Below are 24,164 nucleotides of genomic sequence, written 5' to 3'. Positions count from 1 at the left end.
GCTGCTGAGCCAGTCTGCAGTACAGAAAGTGCTTTTGAATGAAAGGAATGAAAGGAGACTTAACACCGCGCAACTTAGCCCAAGGGTATCAAGGTTTGTTCCCAAGCCCCCAAGAGCCCCCGGCGGTTCACTCCCCGTTGCCTGTTCATCACCATTACAGTCCTTTCATTTTTTTAAATTTTAACTTATTTTTTTTTTGGGGCAGGTGCAGTAGCTATTTGCTGCTGGGCCACTGCACATGGCCAAAAGAGCTTTCACGCTAGTAAAATATAATATTGTATTTACCTATCCAACTGGCTTCTGCCATCTTGGATTGGTGAATAAAAGAAAAATATTGGTGTCTGTGTCATTGTGAATGCGCCGTATGCATGATCGTATATGTGTCACTACCCGCTCACACGCCTACGGATTGATGCTGGTACAACACAGCCAAAAACGATTGGCAAAGCCATGAGGTCAACATTAGTTCTTCTGGCTTTGCAAATGCTTGTTCCACTAGGCAGCTCTGCAGGGCCACCTGGTGAACCAGGGGCACCCGCAAGGCATTCTGTGATCCGCCACCATATTATGTTGCAGTTTGGCAGCCCATGTGAACAAGGACGGTGACTGCGGGTGACTGTGGTTGGACAGTAGAGGGGTGTTAGGAATGGGTTGAGTCGTAGCGTCTCCGTCCGGATCATTGATGCCTTTGGCACTTGCGGGTTTCAGGCCCCAAGCCCAATGTGATAGCTCAGGAGGTTTGGTACGTGCTGCGGTAGTCTTCAGAACCTAGAGGTTACCAGTTCCAGGTCAATAAAGTTGACTTGGCGCGGTAACACACCTGTTACACAAAAGTGTGTGTAAATGTGAGTGTAACATCAAGGATACTTTTTATGTTGAGTATTTGGCATAGGCCCCGGTTACAAGCAGGGCACTGATCCTCTTGTGGGCACAAAATGGGATTACAGCACCTTGCACGACTTGTGCATCCCAGGAGCTATTACATGCCTGCTTTGTCACCGGCTCAACATGGTGCAAACCAGGCAGACAAACTCATGAACTTCTGTTGTGCAAACCACTGAAGAGAGAAAACGTATGTACATCTCACATTATCAGTCTTTCTGAAGTCTGAAACCTGCGCAAACAGTGAATACCAGGGGCCGTATTACATAAAGTGACCCAGGGGTGCAACTGCTACTTGCGCCTGCTTTGTGCACCACGAGGCACTTTGGTATTGAAGAAGGCGCCGCAGACGGGTGTGCGGCCCCTTCTGTAAAACCAAAAGCACTGGCGCACATAAGGTACCAGTGCCATCTTCAAGGGGGCGTGCCCTCATTTGCATGGGGCGTGTGCCATGCAAATGAGGGAATGCTTTTGCGCCATATCATTGACGTGGGCATAGATGCAAAGAAGCCCCCAGGAAGCGCACTAACAGTACGCCACCTAAAAGGTGGGGCACTGTCGGTGTGCCCCCTGATGTCAGCCCTCTGGTGGGAGGGAAAGAGGGTCCCTTGGACACCCCAGACATCTCCTAGCAGGCGGGTCAGCCACTGACTGAACCCAGCTGCCCTTGTAATGTGGCCCCAGGTGAGCAAACTGCACATTAGATAAGAGTAAAGTTATTTGTGGACCTACATCTTTGGATGTTTGGGGCCTTCTACAGAGGACATCACTGTAGCAGGAGCATCCAGAATTGCGGTGAACTCGTAGACCTGTATTGTGTGCATAGACCCAACTGGAACCAGATCACAAAAGAAACAGAGTATGGTGAGGAGGTGGGGGACAGTATCATGCTGGGACATTACAAACCATCCGCTCTCTTGCTGTCCTGTTTCCTTAGTTTTCTCCTGTCCTGTTGTGTGTGAGTGGGAAAGGAAAAGAGTGGAGTTCCCAGATTTTTGACATATTTCCTCCAAGTGATTGTGTTTTTTCCCTACGTTTCTAGGTCTGGTTCTAGACCAGACCTTTTGATTTTACAAAAATTGTAAATATATGATATACTTATAGGGTCTTTCATCAAACCCTCTTCATCCATTTCCCTCTTGTTGTCAGTACCATTTTCTTCCATCCATTAAGGCATACATCATAGGGCAATGGGTCTGCCCACTTCTACCATTGGCTATCTTCACTGATTGACGTTGTTTCTCCCTTTCACAGAAAGAACTTCCACACAAAGCAGTTCCTTTCTGTACTAGGGACTGTTATGGCAAATTGTCCTTTTTGAGACCAAAAGAAAATTGCTTTGAAACAGTGTTTCTTTTTTATGTTTGTATGGGCCCCCGCAGCTCCTCAAAAATGAGATTTAAAAAAAAAATGCCAGAGCAAGCATTGGCAAGGACAAAATGCGGGCCACCAACTCCAGACATATTGTTTTTGCCAATGCTTGTTTATGCAGGGAGCTCACTGTCATCAGCCCCACTAGTCTGCCTTACTTACTCTCCAGCTTTGCCCTGGCTGACCCCAAACCCCATTTCATTTTTGTGAGTCTTATGTCAAACATCATGTTTCTTTTCCCGCCACCACTTTTATATTTGGTCCATATACAGTCTCAGTTTCTGTAATTCATATACTGCCCCCTGCTGCTAAGGTAATGCCATTTCAGAGGAGAGGTTCATGCCCTGGGGTGAAATACCACCATGCCTGTCCCAGGTTCCTACCCTGCTTCACCGGCTGTGCTGGCATCCTTCCATGGTCTTTGCTGAGATTGGGGTCAAGAACCAGGCTGGGGGCCCATGTCTTTTTTTACTCCGATTGCTAATGATAGCTCCATGGGTTAATGCACCAACCACAGGATTAGTGATTTGATATACGTTCCCGGGAGGTTGATTTTAGCCCATTCCAATCAGTGAATATGGGGCCTTAGTTCTGAATGTAAGACTATGCTGGTCCAGCTTGTAACGTTTGTGTTCTTTTGCAGGGAGCGGAACGTGCAGTTTGCGACGGTGATCACCCGCCTGCAGGAGCTCCCGCAGTGTCAGCGCCTGCCATTCATGTCCTTCCTGCTGCTTCCCTTCCAGAGGATCACACGGATAAAAATGCTGATCGAGGTAGCCGTGCTTGGCCATCCACTTGTAGTTAATGTTACTCATCCCATCTATCCCTTAACCACTTGCCCCACTGTTCACTCAAGCACGTCGACCAGTGTTCGGGTAAGTGGACCACCCTGGTCAGCACGTCGACCAGTGTCCGGGTAAGAGGACCACCCTGGTCAGCACGTCGACCAGTGTCCGGGTAAAAGGACCACCCTGGTCAGCACGTCGACCAGTGTCCGGGTAAAAGGACCACCCTGGTCACCACGTCGACCAGTGTCTGGGTAAAAGGACCACCCTGGTCAGCACGTCGACCAGTGTCCGGGTAAGGGGACCACCCTGGACAGTCGTGCGCAGCGCCAAAAGGCTTCCGACGGACGACACTGCAATTCAGCACTCTTCCAACCAAGCACAGCCTACAGTACAGCCTGCCAGCTGTCTGCTAAAGCGCTTGAGCGCTCAGTCATGGGTATGAAGCAGTGTCAGGGGGTGCCACGCCTAAACCCTGTGCAATACTGTGAACTCCTATCAGGTCTTCAAATGATATTTGTAAGGTTGTGGCCCACATTTCTTGTTGAAATTCTGCAAAGTTTTAATAAAAAGTACTGGGTTTCGTTTCCCCTAACTCCACTCCCTTGAGACACCAGGGAACTATACATAATTTGGGATATCTTGAAATGTCTTCACTCTTCTGGAACGCGTTATATCTAGCCCAGACCTTTTGATTATACTTTTAATTTGACTTTTTTATTTTGCCCTAAACCTCTCTGCAAATAAAAAAGCATAAAGGGCTGCAGTCAAAAGGAACCGGAAAAGTTCAAGGAAAGGAGGGTCTGAAAAACCCAAGAGAAGTTGAGGAAGCCTGATGAAAGAAAGCAACAAAACGTGTCAACTTCTGATTATTGATCAGCAGTGTAAATTCATGTTTCATCCTAGTGTTAATTAGTAGTGAGTGCAGAAGCAAAGATTCTGCTCTGCAGATTTCACAAAGATTTTTGAAACTTTGCAACCTTCATGAAATTTTGCAAAGGTTGCAAAATTCCAGGTGCAAGGAAAGAATCTGACAGAAGAGCATGTTTTTGTTGGAAACACACCCCACTTTTAGTAGGCGAATGTTCGAGAGAAGGTTTTCTGGAAGAAAAGTTGATAGAAAAAACTTTTTTGCATCACTGTTTACCCATATGCAAAGTATTTGTATTTAATGTGATATTTAAAAAATATTTATTGATCAAGTTAACACCTAAAATGTACAAACTAATTACATAAAAGTGACAGTAAGCCTTAAAAGGTCCGTCACGACCGCAGTGCACCAGTGTGGAGTTGATCGTAGGGCAGGCCTATATTAGCACAGATGAGCCGAATATTGAAGTCCTACTTTTTAAAGAAATAAATGAATGCAGGAGGGAGAGTTGGCTAAAATAAGTATGTAGTGCAATGTTATCTGTACTTCTTCATTTAAAAAAAAAAGAAATTGCTAATCTGTGTACATCTGTTTTTGAACTGGTATTCATTGTAAATTGATACTTGTATAGCGCACTACTCACCCGCAAGGGTCTCAAGGCGCTTGTACGAATACCGCTGTGGAACCCATCCTGGCTTTCCCTGTGAGGCGTCCACTCCTGGGCACCCCCAAGGTGAAGCCAGGCATCCTTAGCGTTGTGGGGGCCGTTGTGGAGATTAAGCAAGCTAATGCCCAGAGTAGGACTCCATGATTAGAGTAGGCACCGAGGCGAGAATTATCATGGCCGTGGAATTTTTAGCCCAAGACCCGCCGAGGCGGGGAATTGAACCCTGGTCCCGGGCTAGACCTCTGCATCAGGGTCTGCCGCTCTAATCATTGAGCCACACTTCTCCACACTTGTGAGGGCCATTTCTGCTGCGTCACTAGGGTGGTATTTGTTTCGTAATAATTACATCTAAATTTGTGTTTCTACTTATTTTTGGATCAATTACCCCCTTCTCTGTCGCCATTTCTTCATGAATCTATTTTGAGTCACCTTCCATGCGTGTCTGTAGTTTCTACACTGGGGGTGTGTATAGAAGCTCTTCTGTCTAAAGGTGGTGCTTGTCCAGCCTCCCTTCTGCCTCTCCGCCTCTATTTATTATCACAAATCCCTCCTGAAGGTACCTTGTGCATGCTTTGCCTCAAACTCTTTGCTTCCAGCCCCCTGAGCACAGTTACCAACAGAGAGTTTAAAATAAACCCTCCCGGGAGGCATCTTTCACTGTGTCCCGTTACGTCCAAGGAGGCAGGAGACGCGGACGCTGTATGGCCAGAGAATGATGGACATTTCAGTTTTTCATATAAGGCTTGGCTCGCAAAGGTTGAAGCCTGCCTAACCTGGAAAAAGCTGTAACCACAGATTTGTAATTTGCGTCTGACTCACAAAGCATGAAACAGGTGTACGTTTGTGGCTGCTGCCTGGATGGGGCAGTGGCAGCTCAGCCAGGGCCTGGAGGGATGCGCATGTTCTCTTCGCAGGCTGTAATGCTGCCTGCATGGAGAACAGGGAAAGTGTGCATGACTGTTTTGGGCGGCCCGAGAGGGCCGGCTAAAGAATCATTGTGCACTTATGAGTGTTCTACCCCTCCTCCCCTGCACTGCAGCCCCGCCCAACCCCCTCACGCAAGCTGCCGCAGCAGGAGGACAAAATTAAATGATAATATGCAGGTGTACACAAATCTGGTATACAACTGAATAGTCTACTCACTCCTAGGTAGGTTTACGCACTCGTAGTTATGCGCTTAAGTAACACCAGTAGGCCTTCCCAGGGGGGTGCCACGCCTAAACCCCCTGCAAACGCCATGAACACCCATCAGATCTGCAAGTGATCTTTATAAGGTTGTGGCCCACACTTTTTAGCACATCTAAGTTTCATCTGAAAGATCTGTTTGTAAATGTTGTAGAAAGTGTTGAAACCTGTGCCGAGGGAAGACATGTCCATGGCTGCCGAGGGACCTCATGACGTGTAAAAAGCATCAGTGTAGCACTTTGCATATCTGACAAGTAAGGTCCAAGGCAGTAGCACACCGGGGCACCGCGCCCATTGTCGGCTGCCTAGCAACAATCTGTTCAAGAGCACACGTCACTAGGGTGTGCAACGTCACCCACCACCGCTACACCCAGGGTGATTGTATCATATGTTGATGAATGTTTCTTCGTTAAAGCACCAAAGCATGTTGGGAAAGGATGGAATAGGAGTCGTTTTACAGTTTGAAGTACATTAATTTGAGCTGTTTTTCTTCTGGACACAGAACATACTGAAGAGGACGGAGGAAGGGTCAGTCCAGGAGCAGAATGCATTGAAGGCGCTGGATTCCGTATCGAAGGTGAGAACAAGGCCAAGAAGGGTAGGAGGCAGCAACCTGGGGAAAATTAAAGGGTATTGGTGTGTAATCTTTCATCATATTTCGAAAATTAGAATTGTGAACTAAGCATGAGGTCTAAGTGTCCAGCAAATTGATGGAACTATAATTGAGTGAGATGAAAGTTGAGGTCAGTAAATCATTATCTGAGGGTAAAATATACTGGGAGATTTTTTATTTACTTTTTAAATCTATTTATTGTTTGCAGAAAACAAAAATAGGTTTCAAACCTACACGTTCATACCCTCAAATTCTGTTCTAGGACACAGTCATCATACACAACCACATGAAATTCCAGGGATTTTTAAGTGATAGAAGTCCAAGGTAGAATGAGCTCCAGAATAGATGAATGATGGCGCTTGAGCTGGTTATGAGTGTTTGAGGGTAGAATAAACTTCAGGATGGACGAAGAAAGGGAGCCAAAGTAGACGAGTGTCAGGTTTTAGGACAAACACCAGAATGTGTACAAGAGTTATCACTTATGGTCTTTGCCTTACTTTGGACAATTCCCAAGAATTGATGACTAAGAGAAATGAAATTCTGGTGCTAGGATCTTAGAAATGAACATTCTCTGGTGGGATTTATATCCGAGAGAAGCCGTAGATACAGTTTATTGCGAGTGCTTGATGGTAGAATACATTTTGGATTTATCAGAGAGAGATCAAAGTAATTAATTTGGGCTCAGTGCCTGAAGCAAGGAAAACATAAGATCTGACGTTAAATTGAGGATTCAGGAAAAGTGCCCTGTGATCAGTGGCTGAGGTCAGAATACATTTTAAGATTTTGCAGTTGAGTGGAAGGATCTAGGCGCTGTAGTCATCTGGTCTTTTAAAGCCAGTTTGTGGTCAAATGAAGACATTTTGCTTAGAAAATGTTTTTTAGAAAGAGATCAGGAATCTATTAAGAACAGCGACACTTTATGAGCGGTGCCCATCCGGGTGCTCCCACTTTGGAATTGTACTGAATTCTTGAGGAATTAAATGGGTAGGCACAGAATTCTTTATTTTAAGTAGATTATTGGTGCTATTGAATTTCATTAGGGCGAGTAAAACTACAGTGAGTGCTTTGCGCGTCAAGTGACTCTGCTTATGTACAAGCATGCTGCTGAAATAGAACCGAAGATTGAACGACAAACTTAGTCCCCTTGGGAGTCTCCTGTGTGTATACAAGAACTAGAGGGGTGGCAGGTCCTGTTACCCCACAAAAGATATTGAGCTAGAGGTGAGAACAAGGATATTGTCCCGGTGCACTCTGGGAGTAAGGACTGGCCTACGGAGGTGCAGTTCCTTTTGGAATCTAGGGAGAAGCTTTGTCCATTTCAGTGAACCCCGTTGGACTCTGAGCTGACGTAGTGGCTTACAGCTGTGTCGCCTTCGTCCTGGGCTTAAAGTTGACCAGTTGGACATGTTACTCCTGGTCTTTAGGCTAAAGAATTCACCATTTATAAAGAAGACCAGTGGACATTTGTCCAAAGTTTTGGCCAACAGAGAGGGCACTGAACTCTACGTTGCACCGCTGACCAATGATAGCATCCCAGTCAGTTCTTGCGTGAACCTTTCACTGATATTACGCATCGTTGTTGGACTCCAGTATCAAGAGTTGACTAGAGGCGCACCGGAAGGAGTTTTGGGGACCCAGGTTGGAACACCGAGGAGTTTTAGGGGTAGGGAGAAGATATCCAGTCTTAAAAAGAGCTGGTTAAAGCCAAGTGAGTGCAGGAGTCCTGGCCCTCCCACCTGATTGGACACCATCCTTCTACGCATCCTCTACCTGCATCCCATGGTTCATACGATTCTCTCCCTCTGCCCCGCAGATCATCGAGGAGTGCAACAGCGAGGTGGGGCGAATGAAGCAGATGGAAGAGCTCATCCACATCACCAAGAAGATCGAGTTCGACAAAATGAAGGTAGGTGGGGCGAACGTGCCAATGAGATGTCATCGAGAAGCATCTAGCGCAAAGCGAGGATTTCAGGGTAGACCCTGGCAGTGCAGCCCTGTCCTGCCCATGAACACCTATTACCCGGAGTTGGGGCCACTCAAGCTATGTGGCAGTAAAAGACCAAATCATGTAATGAGGCCAAAAAGGTTCTTGTAGCCACATTTGATTGGCCACTGTGTTGAAGTCTGGGATTTGCTCATCTGATCAAAATGTTAGAAGGGTTGTATTAACTAGTGTTATTTGCGTGCAGTCTTGCGTTCAGTAAGAGCATGAATCGGTGACATCCAATGCAGGAACACTTGACCTACAAGTCTGCCTGTGTTTGGAAGAGTAAGGGGACAAGTTTTTATAGCGATTTTTGTCCACCTGCTACCGGGCATTACCAGTTGATAATTGCCTGTTGCCTCATTGCGGAGAGTTGGCACGGATGCATGATTTCGATGCAGGCAATGAATGGTTAAAGCCCTCTTTAGAGTGATTCGATTACTGTTGATGCTCTGAGCAGCGAGTGATAACGTTTGTTTGCCACTTCCCTTCAGACAGTATTTCAAGGCAACATTTGTAGTACGAAAAATGCTTTTTAGGTCGAGCCTGGACAGAGCTTGCGCTGCTCTGCGAGGCATGCTGTATTGAGGTAGGTACTTGAAGCTCCGCCCAAATTTTTCATTGGCTTGTCATTGGTCAAAAGGCTTAATAGTCCCTCCTTAGTACTGACTTTTCTCATTTTGAAGCCTCTCATGGTGACCCCCTGTTACTTGTGTTGTTACTCAGTAGGCTTTAATTACAGCCTCCAAACACTATTTCTTTCAATGGTTGTCACCTGCCTGCTGTTGCAGGCAAGACATGCTCTCTCATAACACTTTATTTATATATTTTTTTTAATAGCACGGCATGCCACAGATGCGACCACATCTTTGTTTTATTTGCGGTGCCGAACGCAGCCGCATGTTTCTTTTCCCATTGTATTGACTGTTTTTTGTTTTGTTTAGAAGCACCCCATGCCTTGCTTTCACGTTAATCGAGACCACGCCCCTTTCTTGAGATGAGCCGCGTCTAAGTAAATGTCTGCAGCCGCTATTAAAGTGAAACCGCAGCATGGGGTGCTTTTACGCAAACAAACAAATTATCTTTTTGTAAAATCGCCCCATACCGCGCTTTTACTTTAATGGCGGCCGCAGACCTTTCTTTAGACACGGCTCGTCTAAAGAAAGGGGCGTGCCCTCTATTTACGTGAAAGCATTGCATGGGCGCTTTTACAAACAAAGTATTTGCCATGCAATTGGTGTCGTATTTGCGAGAGTTCAAACTATTGCCATTTATAATGCCAGTAGCTCAAAGTTTCGTAAATGTGAGACCTGTTGCATTGCACATGCTTGTTTTCCATGTGTTCAGATAAAGTCAGCGTCGCCGCTCTCAACAGGTATAACACTGTGCGTGCTGTAAAGCTTCCAGGTCAGCCCAAAAAACCGATCGCGTGTGAATAAAGCCATAGAACACCCACTTATTAATGTCAATCAGGTCAGTTTTCCCAATGATTGTAACATTAAAACATTCATTTTTAACTCCTTACAAGTGATCTTAGTGCCTACTGGTGGTAGGACCCAAAAAATGAATCCGGGAATTAACCGTACACTTCTTCTAAAACATTGCAGTTTTTGATTCGGGTCGGGGCAGAATGTATATAGTAGAAACTACAGCCACAGGTCAGACATAACTAATAGATGGCGACGCAGAAACCAGAAAAGAGGAAGCAGCAATAGTGGGCCTTTGGCGCCACCTAGTGACTTATAGAAGGAATAAACACTCAGCTTTGTAGTTTCATATTAAGTCCCCTAAGGTTACTACAATTCGTTCTTTTCAAAGCAAATAGATCACACCAGTGAGCCCCAAAAATGACCAAAAATGCGTTTTTCATTGTTGGAGTTTGGCTGTCCAAGTATTGTGTTTGAATTGATGCTGTTTGCAGAATATGGATACCAGTCCATGTCTACACCCGACATCTGACTTTCTGTTTATTTAAAAAAGGAGTCAATTTTTTCATCTAATTTATAGACTGGATTGATTTTCTTATGTATTGATGGAATGATATTGTCGCTTCCTTATACCTAAGATTTATTTGCAATTACTTTGATTATCAACTCTTGTAAAATTTAAATTTGATTTGAAGATACAAATAATAAGTTTCTTTACAAATATTTTTTCCTGTGTTGCTTCTCATTATTTTCTGTTTCTGAATTTCATTTGATTAACAGAATTGCCATTTCAAAACGGTTTTATTTCCTCGGGGCTAGTGTGGTAGTTTCCATGAGGTCTTAAACTGTATCAATAATCACAACAGTGACTGATTTCTTCAGTTGAGGAGTCTTAGTAAGTTAGACCCTATCACACTGTAAAACTTTGATTCTCAAAACAAAACCCTTGAAAGCGCCTCTTCCGTCACTGGAGAGTTAAGGCGCTCACGCCATGATGCATGTACTCTGTCACTCGTGCATGTATTCATCCTCCCACTGACTCGGTCTTGTCTTCACCTACTCCTCTATCCACTTACCCCTCCACAATGTCAGACACAAAAACACAACACTCATAAGGAAGATAAATGAAAAGAATAAAAGTACTAAAATAAACCATGCCGCCACCTGAACTTAGCGGGCAGATGCTTGCAATGCAAAAATAGCGTTCAAGGTAGCCTTTCCTCCTGGACCCCGGTGTAATACGCGTCTGCTCCTGTATATTTGTCCTGATTTCGGATCCGCATCACGCTCCAGTGCTCAGATTTCTCTCTTATCTTTGCATTTTCCCTCGCCCTCTGAAACTTGTCAGCAGTGGAAATAGCAAAACTGATGTTTTTTTTGGTCACTTTTGTCTGCTCCTAGCGCTGGGGTGCAAACATTGTTGTACAAATTGTACTGGGAGCTGTAGACATGATGGCGCATGATAGGATCACTGTCACTTGCAGCATGTCAGCGCCTGGAGACACTCACTGGTGATTAGCGCGCTCTACAAACTCACATAACCTAATGACGAGTTCTGTTCGCTATTTACTGAACACCCACATCTCTTGCAGGCCGTGCCAATCATCTCCCAGGCCCGCTACCTGGAGAAGCAGGGGGAGCTGTTGGAGGTCATCCAGAAGGGCAGCCTCTTCGGCATCAAACCCAAGTTTACGCCCGTCTACTTCTTCCTTTTCAATGACTTCCTGCTGATCACGCACAGAAAGAGGTAGGTGGCACCAGGCTTACTGTTGACCTTTCTACATTTGGGCCACTGGAAGGATGCAACGGGGGGATTAAATTATGTAGCACCGTTCACTAAATTATGCAGCAAGAAAAGGCAAATTATGTGGCACATTACTTGAACATTTTGTAATTTTTATATGGCAACACTGTTGGGGCAAAAGTTTCGCAACATCGGTATCAGTCGAACACCCAATACAGCAATACGCAACTGAGATGTGAACCAGTCAAACTTTGTGAAGTGCATTCCACGGTGCAGCTCAATTGTAAGAACAATTTTAGGAAAGCAAAATTTAAATTCTGGAACTGAAGCGCATACAGAATATATTATAGATACAAATACAACCTGTCAAGTTTGATGAAGAAATAATATATTTTTATTTATCTTTTATATTAATTATAGAGTGTATTGCATTTCTATATGGCTTAAAAAGAACATGCTGAGAGGATAATACTCTCTGCAATTAGGAAATACATAATGTTAATGCTTTTATAATCCTATTTTCCATTATATATCTTGACACTGTACTGTAAATATGTTTCCTGTCACAGTATCAACCATAGATATTTGTCCCTAGAATCAATTGGACATTCAGTACAAAACCATTATGTATAAAATTTTATTTCATGATATGAAACGGATATTCATTTCTGGCATGGCTCTGAAGATTTCAATTCCTACGTGCGTTTCAGCTGTATGCCTTCATCAGGAAGCCATGTACATTGACCATGAAAACCTCATCATATGTACTAGGTACTTTAGCCACAGGCTTGTTCTGACTTTTTCACCACAAAACTGGTGTAATACAGCACATGCTCTAAAAGGGAGGTGCGAAAGAAAATAGTTGAAGAAATTCTTAGTGATGAATATCGTAGGCCGGAAAGGAGCCACTTGAGAGTCTGATGTGTCAAGATCTTAAAGTCGATGGCTGGCAAACTATCCTTGTACTCACGACAACACCGTGCAACGTATGTACTGTGGGCAAAATAGATTCAGATGCTATTTACCTTGATTTTGTATGAAGTTTTAACAACATTTGTGAGTAGGATAGGACAAAGACCACATCCCCATGCCGGGAGCAAGCCTACCAGGGCCAGCAGCAGGTATTTCACAAGTCCAAGGCAGGCAGAGCATACTAAAGGGAGGTTTATGGGGGTAACCGCTCCAAAGCACTGACTCTCAGACACCACTCCCCATCACACAGCACCTGCCGAGTTAGACTGAAAGATTTCTATCCTCGCAGGAAGGGAATCACCTCAGACCAATGGATGCTAGCAATACTTTAGCTGGGTTACTGCTTAGAATTCCACCTGCTCGACTTAACGCCATACCACTACATCATAACCGGACAGTCTCACTCTCATTGAGGAAGAGATTCAAGCGCTCACCCAAAAGGGCATAATAAAGCTTGGTCGCCACACCTGTGCGGCAAAGGTGTCTACTCCCTGGACTTCTCAACCCAAAGGATGGCTCCCTCTAGCCCGTCTTAGACCTGAGGCCACTGGATTGATACATCCTGTCGGCGCACCATGCAGGACGTCACCCGGTTACTCCGCCAAGGGGACTTTATGATGGCACCAAACCTGCAGTATGCCTCCTCCCATATCCCATCCACCCCGCCCATCATCAGTAGCCCTAGTTCATGGTTATTGGGCAACCCTACCAATTCACAGTTTTACCCATTTGAAATCATTACAGCTTCAAGGGCCTTTACCAAGTGTCTGGCAGTGGGGGGCCACTCATTTTTGTCCCCTTGTCTTCCTAGAACTCGATGACTAGCTGACCAAGAGCAGCAGGAGGCAACTGTGCCTAGCACCCACTCAAGACGCTGCAAGCCTGCCTTACAGGTTCACCATAAATGCAAGATGCCCCACCTCCATCCCCAACAATTGCAGCCCTTCTTCAGTGGCGGCGGAGGAGCATCGCCCACTGTTTTTTTGCAGTGACACAAAGGGAAAATAAAATTATAATAACTTGTGTTATTATCATATTATTTTCTCCTACTTCAGTCCGCTTTACGTTAGGGAGCGGGGCCATGAGAGGAGTGGTGGCACCCTCCTAAAGTGCGCAGTGACTGCTTGGCCTGCCCTCTCGGGCCGCCCAAAACAGTCTTGCACACTTCACATGTTTTCCATGCAGGCTGCATTACCGCCTACCTGGAGAACATGCCCAGACCCATAGTCAGCGTCTAAGCGCTGAAACACTGCTTTCAGACCAACGCAACCCTGCTAAGGAAGCGTTGTGATTGGCTTAGTGGTCGCTTGGGCGTGCTTCCAGTAAGGCCGAGTGAAGGACTACGGAGGCGAGGAAGCAACGAGAATGTACTTTTTTATTACATATTTTCTTATTCACGCTTTGTCCGCATTCTCCCCCTAACTCCCGCGTCCTCCCCTCCCCCCTCTACCTCCGATCAGTGCCGGCTGCCGCAGCCCTTCTTTGGCTCAATGTTAAACGCTGTTGCAGGGAAAGCATATCCGAATCAGCAGAGGGTGATGGCATTTCAGAGCAGCTGCTGCCTCTTTTTCAGTTCACTCGTCCGCGTCCTGTAATGAAGCTGTTGGGTACGGAGGCATCCTCATAGCGACTGCGGCACACCAGGTTACAAAGGCACCCACTCCAGCAGTATCTTGTGATGCTATGGCCACAAGCAGAGGGTCAGGGGAAGATCTAATGTTGATAAGCAACAGATTGTCCCACCATTGCTTCTCTTCAATCGTTGAACAACCTGTTGCCCGACAGGCCTGCCTTGGGCCCCCTTCTGCAGGTGACCATTACTACCGATGGATTACTCTCTGGGTGGGGCACACATCTCGGCAGCATGACTGTGCAAGGTACTTGGATGCTCCAGGAACAACTGTGGGAGGTACTTGGGACCTCATGGGGCAAAGGTTGTTGCTTCAAAGTCTGCACAGTACCACATAACCAGCAGCAGCCGGGAGTTTGTACACAGGCATTCCCATGTTCAGCTTTCTGTGTGGTTGCAGACGCATTGCAGTCTTGCAGCGTTGTACGGGCGGGCTGGGAGGGCCAGTTTGGATGAGGTAGTGTAGATGCCGCAGGTCGGGTTGCATTCAATGCAGATCTACCGGACCACACAAAAACTATACGTATGTTCTTTCTGCTAGCGATGCTCTAGTCATCTGCCTAGGTCTTACTAAAGGTGCCATCCGGTGAAAGAAAACAAATACTTCTCTTTATGCTGTCTTGCACTGCTAACAATAGGCGTTCTTCAATGTTGCTTTAATTGATGTCACCTTGGGCTTTTAGATGTATTGTCACATCATTCAGTGGGTGGCCCCTTTAACTGAATGTGGGCTCTGGCTCCCTGTAGACACTAGTGAAAAGGCAGCTCGCAAAGGGCACCTTACGTGTGGTCGAATCCGGCCCAGCTCTGATGGCATTACACAAACATTTGCCCCAGTGAATCCCCGAGTTCTCCTATGAACCTTTTCAACCTGTGGAGTGCAGGCGGCAGATCTGAAGAGTTTGCTAGGTGAAGGGACACATGACTTGCGAATGACTCCCTCTTGTTTCTTCTTTTCCTAGCTCCGAGCGACACGTGGTGGTAGATTATGCGCACCGTTCTCTGGTGCAGGTCCAGGGGTGCACGGATTACGCCCATGGTGCCTCAGTGGAAAATGGCTTCTTCTTGACGCTGCTGGAGAACCACCAGGGGAAGACCTGTGACCGGCTGTTCAAGGCTCCAACTCAGTAAGTGCCATCGCAGGGGGTGGGACTTGGAAAGCGAAGCGCAGTGTTAAAAGTCGTGAGTCTCTTTTACGGCGTCCTACTGGGTAACGATGCCTGTAGAGGGTGCAAGTTCCACCCTCAATAGAATATCTCAGCAGCCGATGAGGCTGCCTACAGTCACTCCATAGCAGCAACTACTCCTGCCCCAGGGCGGGAAAACACAACATTAGCAAAATGCACAAGAAATTCTAAGTGGCACCAGGCAGACAGGCTTTTTTGGGCTGTGATAAGAACACCCAAGTTTGGGTGTTCTACACAAACAACCTGACATAAGTGTTATGGAAACATCAGCAAAAAATACATGATGAACATAGGATTAACCGCGGGCGAAGTACTACGCTACGCTCGCGTAGTTTGCGCTACTTCGCACTACGCGAATTGCACGTAGCACAGTGCAAACACACGTGCGGTAATTTTTTGCTTGCTCGCGGTCCTCAACGTCAAGTTGGTGACCGCGAGCGAGTAAAATGACATCCCAGCCAAACTTGTTCCCCGTTCGCGATCACCAACATCAAAATGGCGATCGCGAGCGTGGAAAATAAACCTCCCGACGAGATTCTCAACTCAGGTAAGGCAGGATTCTCATTGCGAGTGGTCGCGTATGCTCGCGACCGCTCGCAATGAGAAACTACCAGTCCGCGTTGAGAAAGTTGCAGCTCGAGTAGAAATTTATTAGAGTTGGAGAAAACGACCACTTGCACTGTGCAAGATGCGGTTTGCACTGATTGCACAGTGCGGACAAGCATCCGGCACTGTGTAATCAGTATGAACAGCATTTTGCATAGTGCACTACGCGTAGCTCGCGTAGTGCAAAGTGCACTTCACGTAGCTACACGTAGCGCTACTATGCGAACTACGCCCAGGATTACATAGGATCACACACTAAAGAGATTATAACTGGGAATTTATGGTCTGAAATGGCACATAAGATCTGTGAAAGGGAATTGTGACATTTGATAAGATGTATACCTTGCTATGTTAAAGTTCAAAACCGAATAAAATATATTATAAAATAAAAAGGAAATATGGTGTTGTACACAAAGTTTAACCTGGCTATCATTAATGCACAAGGGTTATTTTATTGTGTCTAAGTGCTCCCTTTATGCCGACTCTGAGCATTTTAACACATTATAAAACTATAAAAAAAAATCAAGGAATTCGGTAAAAGGACCATTGCAGCAAACAGCATATGTTGTGTGTCTCATACAAGTAACAGGAGGGTGAGCTTTGGGTGAGGATTACTGGACATGCATTAGGCAAAGTGGCGTTGGACTTTAAAGTCCAACGCTTTCCCTACTGCTGCGGGGACTTCAGTTGGAATAGTAAATTATACTATTCCTAAAGTCCAGATCCCCCTAAAGCAAGTTGTTGTAACGACTTGTAACGACTTGCATTGTAAATGGATTCCGTGGTCAGACTAATTCGTTGTTCCGCCCGCATTGTTAAGGAGCACATGGGAAAAGAAAGCGTGTTTGAGTCATACAGATAGCGTGTTTGAGTCATACAGTATGACGAGAGTTCAAGGTAGAAATTACTCAGCGTTCTACATTGAGAATATGTTACTTTATAGCTCTGGAGGCTGGCCGTGTGTAGTGTGTCCTTCCTGGTCAGACGTGTGACTTCCTGTTAGCATGTCAGTCTTTCTAGCGGATGGCATAGGAGTGACACATTACTTACACTAAGCTTACCTGATGGGACATCCGCAGAGGCTTTGCTCAGACTTGGAAGGTGGGACTGCATGACTGTGTCCACTTCCAACTCTGAGCAACAGGCTCTTCCCTCCTCTGAGTGGAAGAAAAATAGAGACCCCTAAGAGGCCTGAAGTGAAAAAGACTCCAGCTGAATATGCATCAGTTGCCACTGGATATACCAGATAATAATTTGGGGGCATTTTGTTTGGACTTTAACCTGGACCGGATGAGATACTAATAGGAGTTGAAGAAGTGAATAAACATGTGCCTGTGTTTGATCTGAGCACATCCCTGCCTCTCTCTCTGGACCTTGCAGGTCAGACATGCACCGGTGGATGGGCGCCTTCCCCAACAAGAAGGACCAGACAGAGTCCAGCGACGAGACCATCTACGAAGACTGGGGCAAGTGTTGACTGCGCGTAGATGCTAGCTCTAGGCGCCACATAAACCAATGAATGAATGTATGGCATGGGGCACTAGTAATAAAAACTCTGCAGACTGCATGGCTTCTCAAGAAACCTTGGGGTTGGGCAAGGGTAATTGAAAGGGTGAGATTGGAGTGGTATGGTGGGCATAGGCAGAGAAGAAGGGTACATTGGACACATTGTTAATGGAGTGTGCAAGAGCGTTGAGGACTCTTTGAACGAAGAGTTTGGAGATGCTGTCTCTCAAGCCTCGAAAAAGCTGCTTTCTATTGCATTTGCATGTGTGGTCCTGCTCTCCAATGCCTGATTGGTGATGAGGGGAGGATGGCCCTCTTTCCCTTTGCTGCTTCACTTGAACAATAATTCTTGATCTTTGATAGGAAGCTCCAGTGCTTGACTTCAACTGGGTTTCACTTCGTTTCTTGCAGACTGTCCTCAGGTGCAGTGTGTGGAACCCTACACTGCCGTGCAGGCGGACGAGCTCAGCCTGGAGCCCACCGACATCATCAACGTCCTCCGTAAGACCACAGAAGGTAAGTGGGCACAGGGTGTTTGACGGGACTGGTAGATGGGAGGGGGGGTTGTACTAGGGTAGGTAACGGTCAAACTAGGATGTCCCTATGACCTTTATTTGTGTCTGCGATTGTACATAGAAGAGTTACAAAGTATGTATAGGGTACTCATGTGGCTTTGTGCCACTAGTTTCCATTTTTCTACGTGTCCATCACAAGTAACCGCAGGCTAGGAAGAGTAGTCTAATTTACTCGCTGGGGTGCTACAATGTTATAACTCCCAAAATATCTTTAGTTTTTTTTTATATAAAATAAATGCTCAGATCATGGAACCCTGCATCATGTGACATGGAGCCATATGGTCACTTTGCTCAGATTAGCTACAGGAACAGCAGTCTACCTACTTTTGTGAGCACAGGGGTAAATCCCTGAGCAGGTTTCCTGTTACCGAGATCACAACTGTCTCGTGTGCTCTGCTGTGTGGCTGTAGAGCCACTGAGTGGAAACAAACACTTTCCAGACTTAAGGCCCAGTGGTTAGAGTTTCTGCTCTAGTATCCCACACCCTTTTCTCTGGCGAGGATCTTTAACATCCCACTAACGCGGGCATTAGCTGGCCTGAAGTACTGGAGGAGAGTGTCTGAGAGGCATGTTTACGCCGAATGCTGCATCCCACTTTACGCAAACCCATGGGCGAGGCTTGGCGGACACACACAGGGCTTGTTTGTGTGAGCCTTTCTGCTTATGTAGCCGAAAAGGCTGTGCACTTCGGTAAAACACACGTGGTCCCTCTCTGTAGGACTTCCATCTTGCTAAGCTAAGCTTGAGGCCAGAATGGGTGTGTGTCCCCAGCTTGACTGTGATTTCTGTCTGCTCTCTGTTCCCCACAAGTTATGTCAAAAGTTGAGTGCACTCTCGGTTCTCTCACGTGTGGCCAGAGAAAAGAGGAACCCGACTAAAATAGGGGAACCAGAAAGAAAGGCCACATACACCTCCAAGTGTTTTCAACTCGGCTGTTCATGGCTTCGACGACCATGCACAGTGTCTGCAGGTCGAATTTCCGATAACAACGTAGGACATTTTGCTTCTGAAGGACGGGAATCTGAGCTTTTATTGGAAGCTGAACTAATCCCTTCTTTAAACTTAAGAATTTCACACACCCATATATGGCTGAGTCTGCAGTATACAGAGCAAACACTCTATAGGGATATATATTACCTACTGGCGGTCGCCAGTAGGTATATATAGTTAGGATTTTTTCTCTATGGGATTTTTGAAAATTCTATGTCTAATAACTTTGGCGTTTGTGGACGGAATTGGCTGAAATTTTCAGGAAAATGGAACATTTTGTTTCTGAGCAGCCCCTGACAATTTGGGGGGGTTTCATCAAGGGGGGGCCGAGAAAAAAGGGGGGTCCCAAAACGCGTTTTTCCCATGTTAATTTCCATAGGGCGGTTGGCCTCACTTTTAGCTCGAACGGCTGAATGGATTTGCACGAAACTTGGCAAAATTGTAGGGACTGTTAGCCCGATGTGCCTTTGCTATGTCTCAATATATGTGCTCCAGTGGATTTTGAGTAATTTAGGTTCAAAAAAAGATATATATCTGGGCGGAGCCTAACCACACATCTGATCTGATTGGCTGTCAGCACTTCATCCAAGAAGTGTTGGCAGCCATCTTGGGACCAATATACATGATAGCACCTCATTAAAAAGCATTGTAGTTTATAGAGGGTTTTAGGACTTTAGTTACATTATAAATCATTTGTTGATGGTACCATACTCGTTTTAGGAATTGTGGTGGGTTCTAAGGTGATTTTACCATGTGAAAAAACCTTCTGCTGTGATATCATGAATATTGTTTGAAAGAAAACTAATATCTCATGATTTTCCCACAGTGGTTTGGAAGGGGATCTATAAGCTAAACTGAAAGCATATTTTCTGTAAATTCACATTATCTTTCTCAGTCATGTGAAAATGAAGTCTGACATTCTCAGTAAAACATGTACATCCAACAAGGACAGAGACTGTCAGTTGATTCCTTTGTGTTCTACTGCAGCCTCCTAGAGTGTTCTAAAGAACAACTAGAGCGCTAACAGTCCTACTTATTACAAAGGTATGGCACACCTGAAGCCATCTTGATTGGAATAAAGTGGTAACTCTTAAAACATTTAATTTAAAAAGAAACAACATGAGGGGGTATATTTTACCATAGAAAGTATGATTAGTGCTGCAGAATGAAAAATTAGGGCACATTTTGAGTGACTTCTCAAATCCTTTTCTATTTCATTAAAACATTCTGACATGCAGTCTCCCAAAATGGCCACCAGAGACAAAAGAGCCCAAATGTAGCCCAAATATCACCCAGATGTAGCCCAAGTATAGCCCAATGACAGAATGTCCCAGAGTGTTCTAAAGAACAACTAGAGCGCTAACAGTCCTACTTATTACAAAGGTATAGCACACCTGGAGCCATCGTGATGGGAATAAAGTGGTAACTCTTAAGACATTTAATTTAAAAAGGAACAAAATGAGGGGGTATATTATGCAATAGAAGGTATTATTAGTGCTGCAGAAAGAAAAATTAGGGCACATTTTGAGTGACTTTTCAAATCCTCTTCTATTTCATTAAAAAATTCTGACATGCAGTCTCCCAAAATGGCCACCAGAGACAAAAGAGCCCAAATGTAGCCCAAATATCACCTAGATGTAGCCCAAGTATAGCCCAATGACAGAATGTCCCAGAGTGTTCTAAAGAACAACTAGAGCGCTAACAGTCCTACTTATTACAAAGGTATGGCACACCTGAAGCCATCTTGATTGGAATAAAGTGGTAACTCTTAAAACATTTAATTTAAAAAGGAACAAAATGAGGGGGTATATTTTGCCATATGAATTATGATTAGTGCTGCAGAAAGAAAAATTAGGGATCATTTTGAGTGACTTCTCAAATCCTCTTCTATTTCATTAAAAAAATTCTGACATGCAGACTGAAACATGCACTTTGAATACCAGCAGCAGACGTCCCTGGTGAGCAGTAGCATTACTACAGTAATCTAATGTGCAACTAGAGTGCTAACATTCAGAATTTATGGCAAATGTGTGACACATCTGAATGCCTTCTTGATGGAACCAAAGTAAACAAGCATTGAAAATGCAATAGATCTCGCCCTCGTTTAAGTTAAAGCCATTCTGTTTGTAATGAGGTGGCTTTTTAGCTTTGCTTTTATTAGTGTTTTTTCAACTTTCATGTAAATAACGCACCGTTTTCACCAAATCGACTTTGCCCAAGCACACCCTTCCCTTCGGCCAACAAATCCCAAAAATTCGGCACACCTGCCGATCTACTCTCCCTACAGCTCACCCAAGCCCCGTCCCTCTAGCGCAACTGGAACACCCCAAATTCACCTTCTCCATGCGCACCAAAAACTCCCATTGAATAACATGGCAATTCGCTACTCCGCACAAAAATTGCTCTTTAAAGCACTTCCACTGCTCCGATCCGCTTCAAACTTGGCTGGACACTAGTTCCAACGATTCCCTAACATCTCACCAAAAATCAGCCCAATCCATCCACTGGAACGGGGACGAATTTCAACCCGAATACGCGCCCCCCGCAAACACAAAAAAAAGCCATAAAACGGCCAAATCTCGACCAAAAACCGCCAAAATCCCTCAAAACCTTGCCAACACCAATACGCACGAAACTGAACCGGCCCCTCAGCCCTAGGCTCCGGGAACCCTACTTAATTGACCCAAAAGCCCTAAAAAAGCAACATAATACACACGAAAACGCCCTAACAACCCTAAAATGCATATAAGTATATGTATGCATGCATTTATGTTTGTATTTATATAGATATACCGATGATATATGTTTATATATGTATGTATATATATATATTCACTGAAAAAACCATAGGCTATAGACCATATATAGTTAGGAATTAGCATTTACAAAACCTTGAAAATTCACTGAAAAAACCATAGGTTATAGACCATATATAGTTAGGAATTAGCATTTACAAAACCTTGAAAATTCACTGAAAAAACCATAGGTTATAGACCATATATAGTTAGGAATTCGCATTTACAAAACCTTATTTTACTCACACAAAACCATTGAAATTCCATATATAGTTAGTTGCACTAACTATATATCGCGCACCCGCAATCCACTGCTGATGATGTCACTTATTACATCATTCATGACATGGTCAGTGACATCACTGATGACATCACTGATGACATCTCAAATGACATCACTGATGACATCACTGATGACAACATCCAGTGACTGTATGTTTCTGTAAAGTTAAAATATGTCTTACATATTGAAGAATGAGTGGATGTATAAGTGTCTGGATGAAGGATTTAGTAGGTGCATGACTGACTGTATGAGTGAGTGATTAAATGTGTCTCACTGAGTGCATGGGTTAGTGACTAAACTGTCTTAATTTGTGCATCATTATGTCTGTTGTTCTGTAAACTGTTGCATGTGTTGATAAGTAGCTATATGAGTAACTATATGGGTTATTGATTGGTTGCCCAAGTATTTGTATGGGAGACTGAGTGTGTGTGTGGGTGGCTGGGAGGTGTATGACTCTGTGCATAGATGTGTGAGCAGTTGATTCACTAGATGTATGGTTTCAAAAGTGCATGTGGAAACAGCTGTATGGGTGGTTGACTGTGTGCATGAGTGTATTGGTGAGTGAATGGATATCTCAGTGCTACATGTCAAAGTAAGTACATATGTAAAACACAGTACATGTGAGAGTTGACATATATAAATAACTGTGCATAAGAGCCAGTGAATGTGTGAGTGGCTGTATGGATCATTGTGAACTTGTATAAGGGAATGTATAAGAGAGTAAATATGTGTTAGTATATGTTTGAATATGTAAAGTTTGTATAACTGTATAGTTGAGGAAATGGAGGTGTGATTGATTCTTTGCATGACTGACTAGGTGTGTGAGTAACTCCATGGATGAGTGACAGTCTGTGAGTGTCTGTTTACACTGATTGTATCTAAGGTTATATTAGAGTCTGAAGAGGTTCATCGTATTATCACATGAATGATATCATCAGTGATGTGATCAGTAATGTCAAATGAGATGTCATCAGTGATGTCATCAGTGATGTCATTTGAGATGTCATCAGTGATGTCATTTGAGATGTCATCAGTGATGTCATCAGTGATGTCACTGACCATGTCATGAATGATGTAATATGTGACATCATCAGCAGTGGATTGCGGGTGCGCGATATATAGTTAGTGCAACTAACTATATATGGAATTTCAATGGTTTTGTGTGAGTAAAATAAGGTTTTGTAAATGCGAATTCCTAACTATATATGGTCTATAACCTATGGTTTTTTCAGTGAATATATATATATATATATATAGGGATATATATATATATATATATATATATATATATATGTATATGTATATGTATATGTATATGTATATGTATATATGTATATGTATATATGTGAAAGAGGACAAGAGAAGGTGAGCCTTACTGGACACAGAATATCAGGGCACTTTATGGGAACTGGGGTTACCTCCCCTTACTCATCACTGACTTAACTAATTGGTTATGACCTCCCCACCCTGGTTCATCTAATCTTAACATTCTATCAAGAGCACAGCGTGTTGCAGATGGTACTGGTGCAATAAAAGATTCTAGGTAAGCGAGGTCCGCATTGTAATTAAGGCTCTCTGTTTTTCGATTTTACTGATTTTTATAGATAAATACAGACAGAAAAACATTTATTTTCGTGTCTGTTTATTTTTAAATGTGGATAAAGATGGAAATTGGGTGCTTTTTGAGAGATTCTAAATACACTTTGCCATGAGTGCCAGGTCAATAACTGTGTGAGTTGATAGGTAAGGGGGTAAAAAAGAAAGGATTTTTATTAAAGAGGCTTCATCAGCAGTAGATATGCACCAGACTGATACTGAAATGTGCATATTTTCATATAAGTGCATTGATTTATCTTCTGCGGGTGTTCATTTAACTGAAACCTGGCAGGTATTTAAGCATGACTGTATGTTTATTGGTTAAATAAATGTGGAAATATACCATTAGCAGCGTATTTTTTCTTTTACAAAACCCATAATAAATATGGATAAATACAGATAGTTGACAAAAACTAAACATGGATAAATACAGACAGAAATGTAAAAAAGGAATGCACAAAAAGAAGGGGGTACCCCTGACTAGAGTTCCTAATT

At 44.2% G+C, this 24,164-nt stretch overlaps 1 protein-coding gene across 2 annotated transcripts in view; it reads left to right on the top strand.

The window, feature by feature from the left end:
- Window positions 1-24,164, top strand: part of ARHGEF15 (Rho guanine nucleotide exchange factor 15) — a 365,779-nt gene that overhangs the window by 338,540 nt on the left and 3,075 nt on the right. For both annotated transcript variants that reach the window (XM_086946046.1, XM_086946047.1), the window contains 7 exons: window positions 2,897-3,026; window positions 6,264-6,338; window positions 8,188-8,280; window positions 11,378-11,532; window positions 15,094-15,258; window positions 17,305-17,390; window positions 17,842-17,946. In XM_086946046.1, the coding sequence (XP_086802172.1) occupies window positions 2,897-3,026; window positions 6,264-6,338; window positions 8,188-8,280; window positions 11,378-11,532; window positions 15,094-15,258; window positions 17,305-17,390; window positions 17,842-17,946 (809 nt within the window). The remainder of the gene's footprint in view (window positions 1-2,896; window positions 3,027-6,263; window positions 6,339-8,187; window positions 8,281-11,377; window positions 11,533-15,093; window positions 15,259-17,304; window positions 17,391-17,841; window positions 17,947-24,164) is intronic.

The sequence above is a fragment of the Lissotriton vulgaris genome, chromosome 12 (genome assembly GCF_964263255.1).
Source record: "Lissotriton vulgaris chromosome 12, aLisVul1.2, whole genome shotgun sequence".
Lineage (NCBI taxonomy): Eukaryota > Metazoa > Chordata > Amphibia > Caudata > Salamandridae > Lissotriton > Lissotriton vulgaris.
The sequence above is the reverse complement of the archived record's forward strand: the minus strand, read 5'-3'. Positions and strand labels throughout refer to the sequence as shown.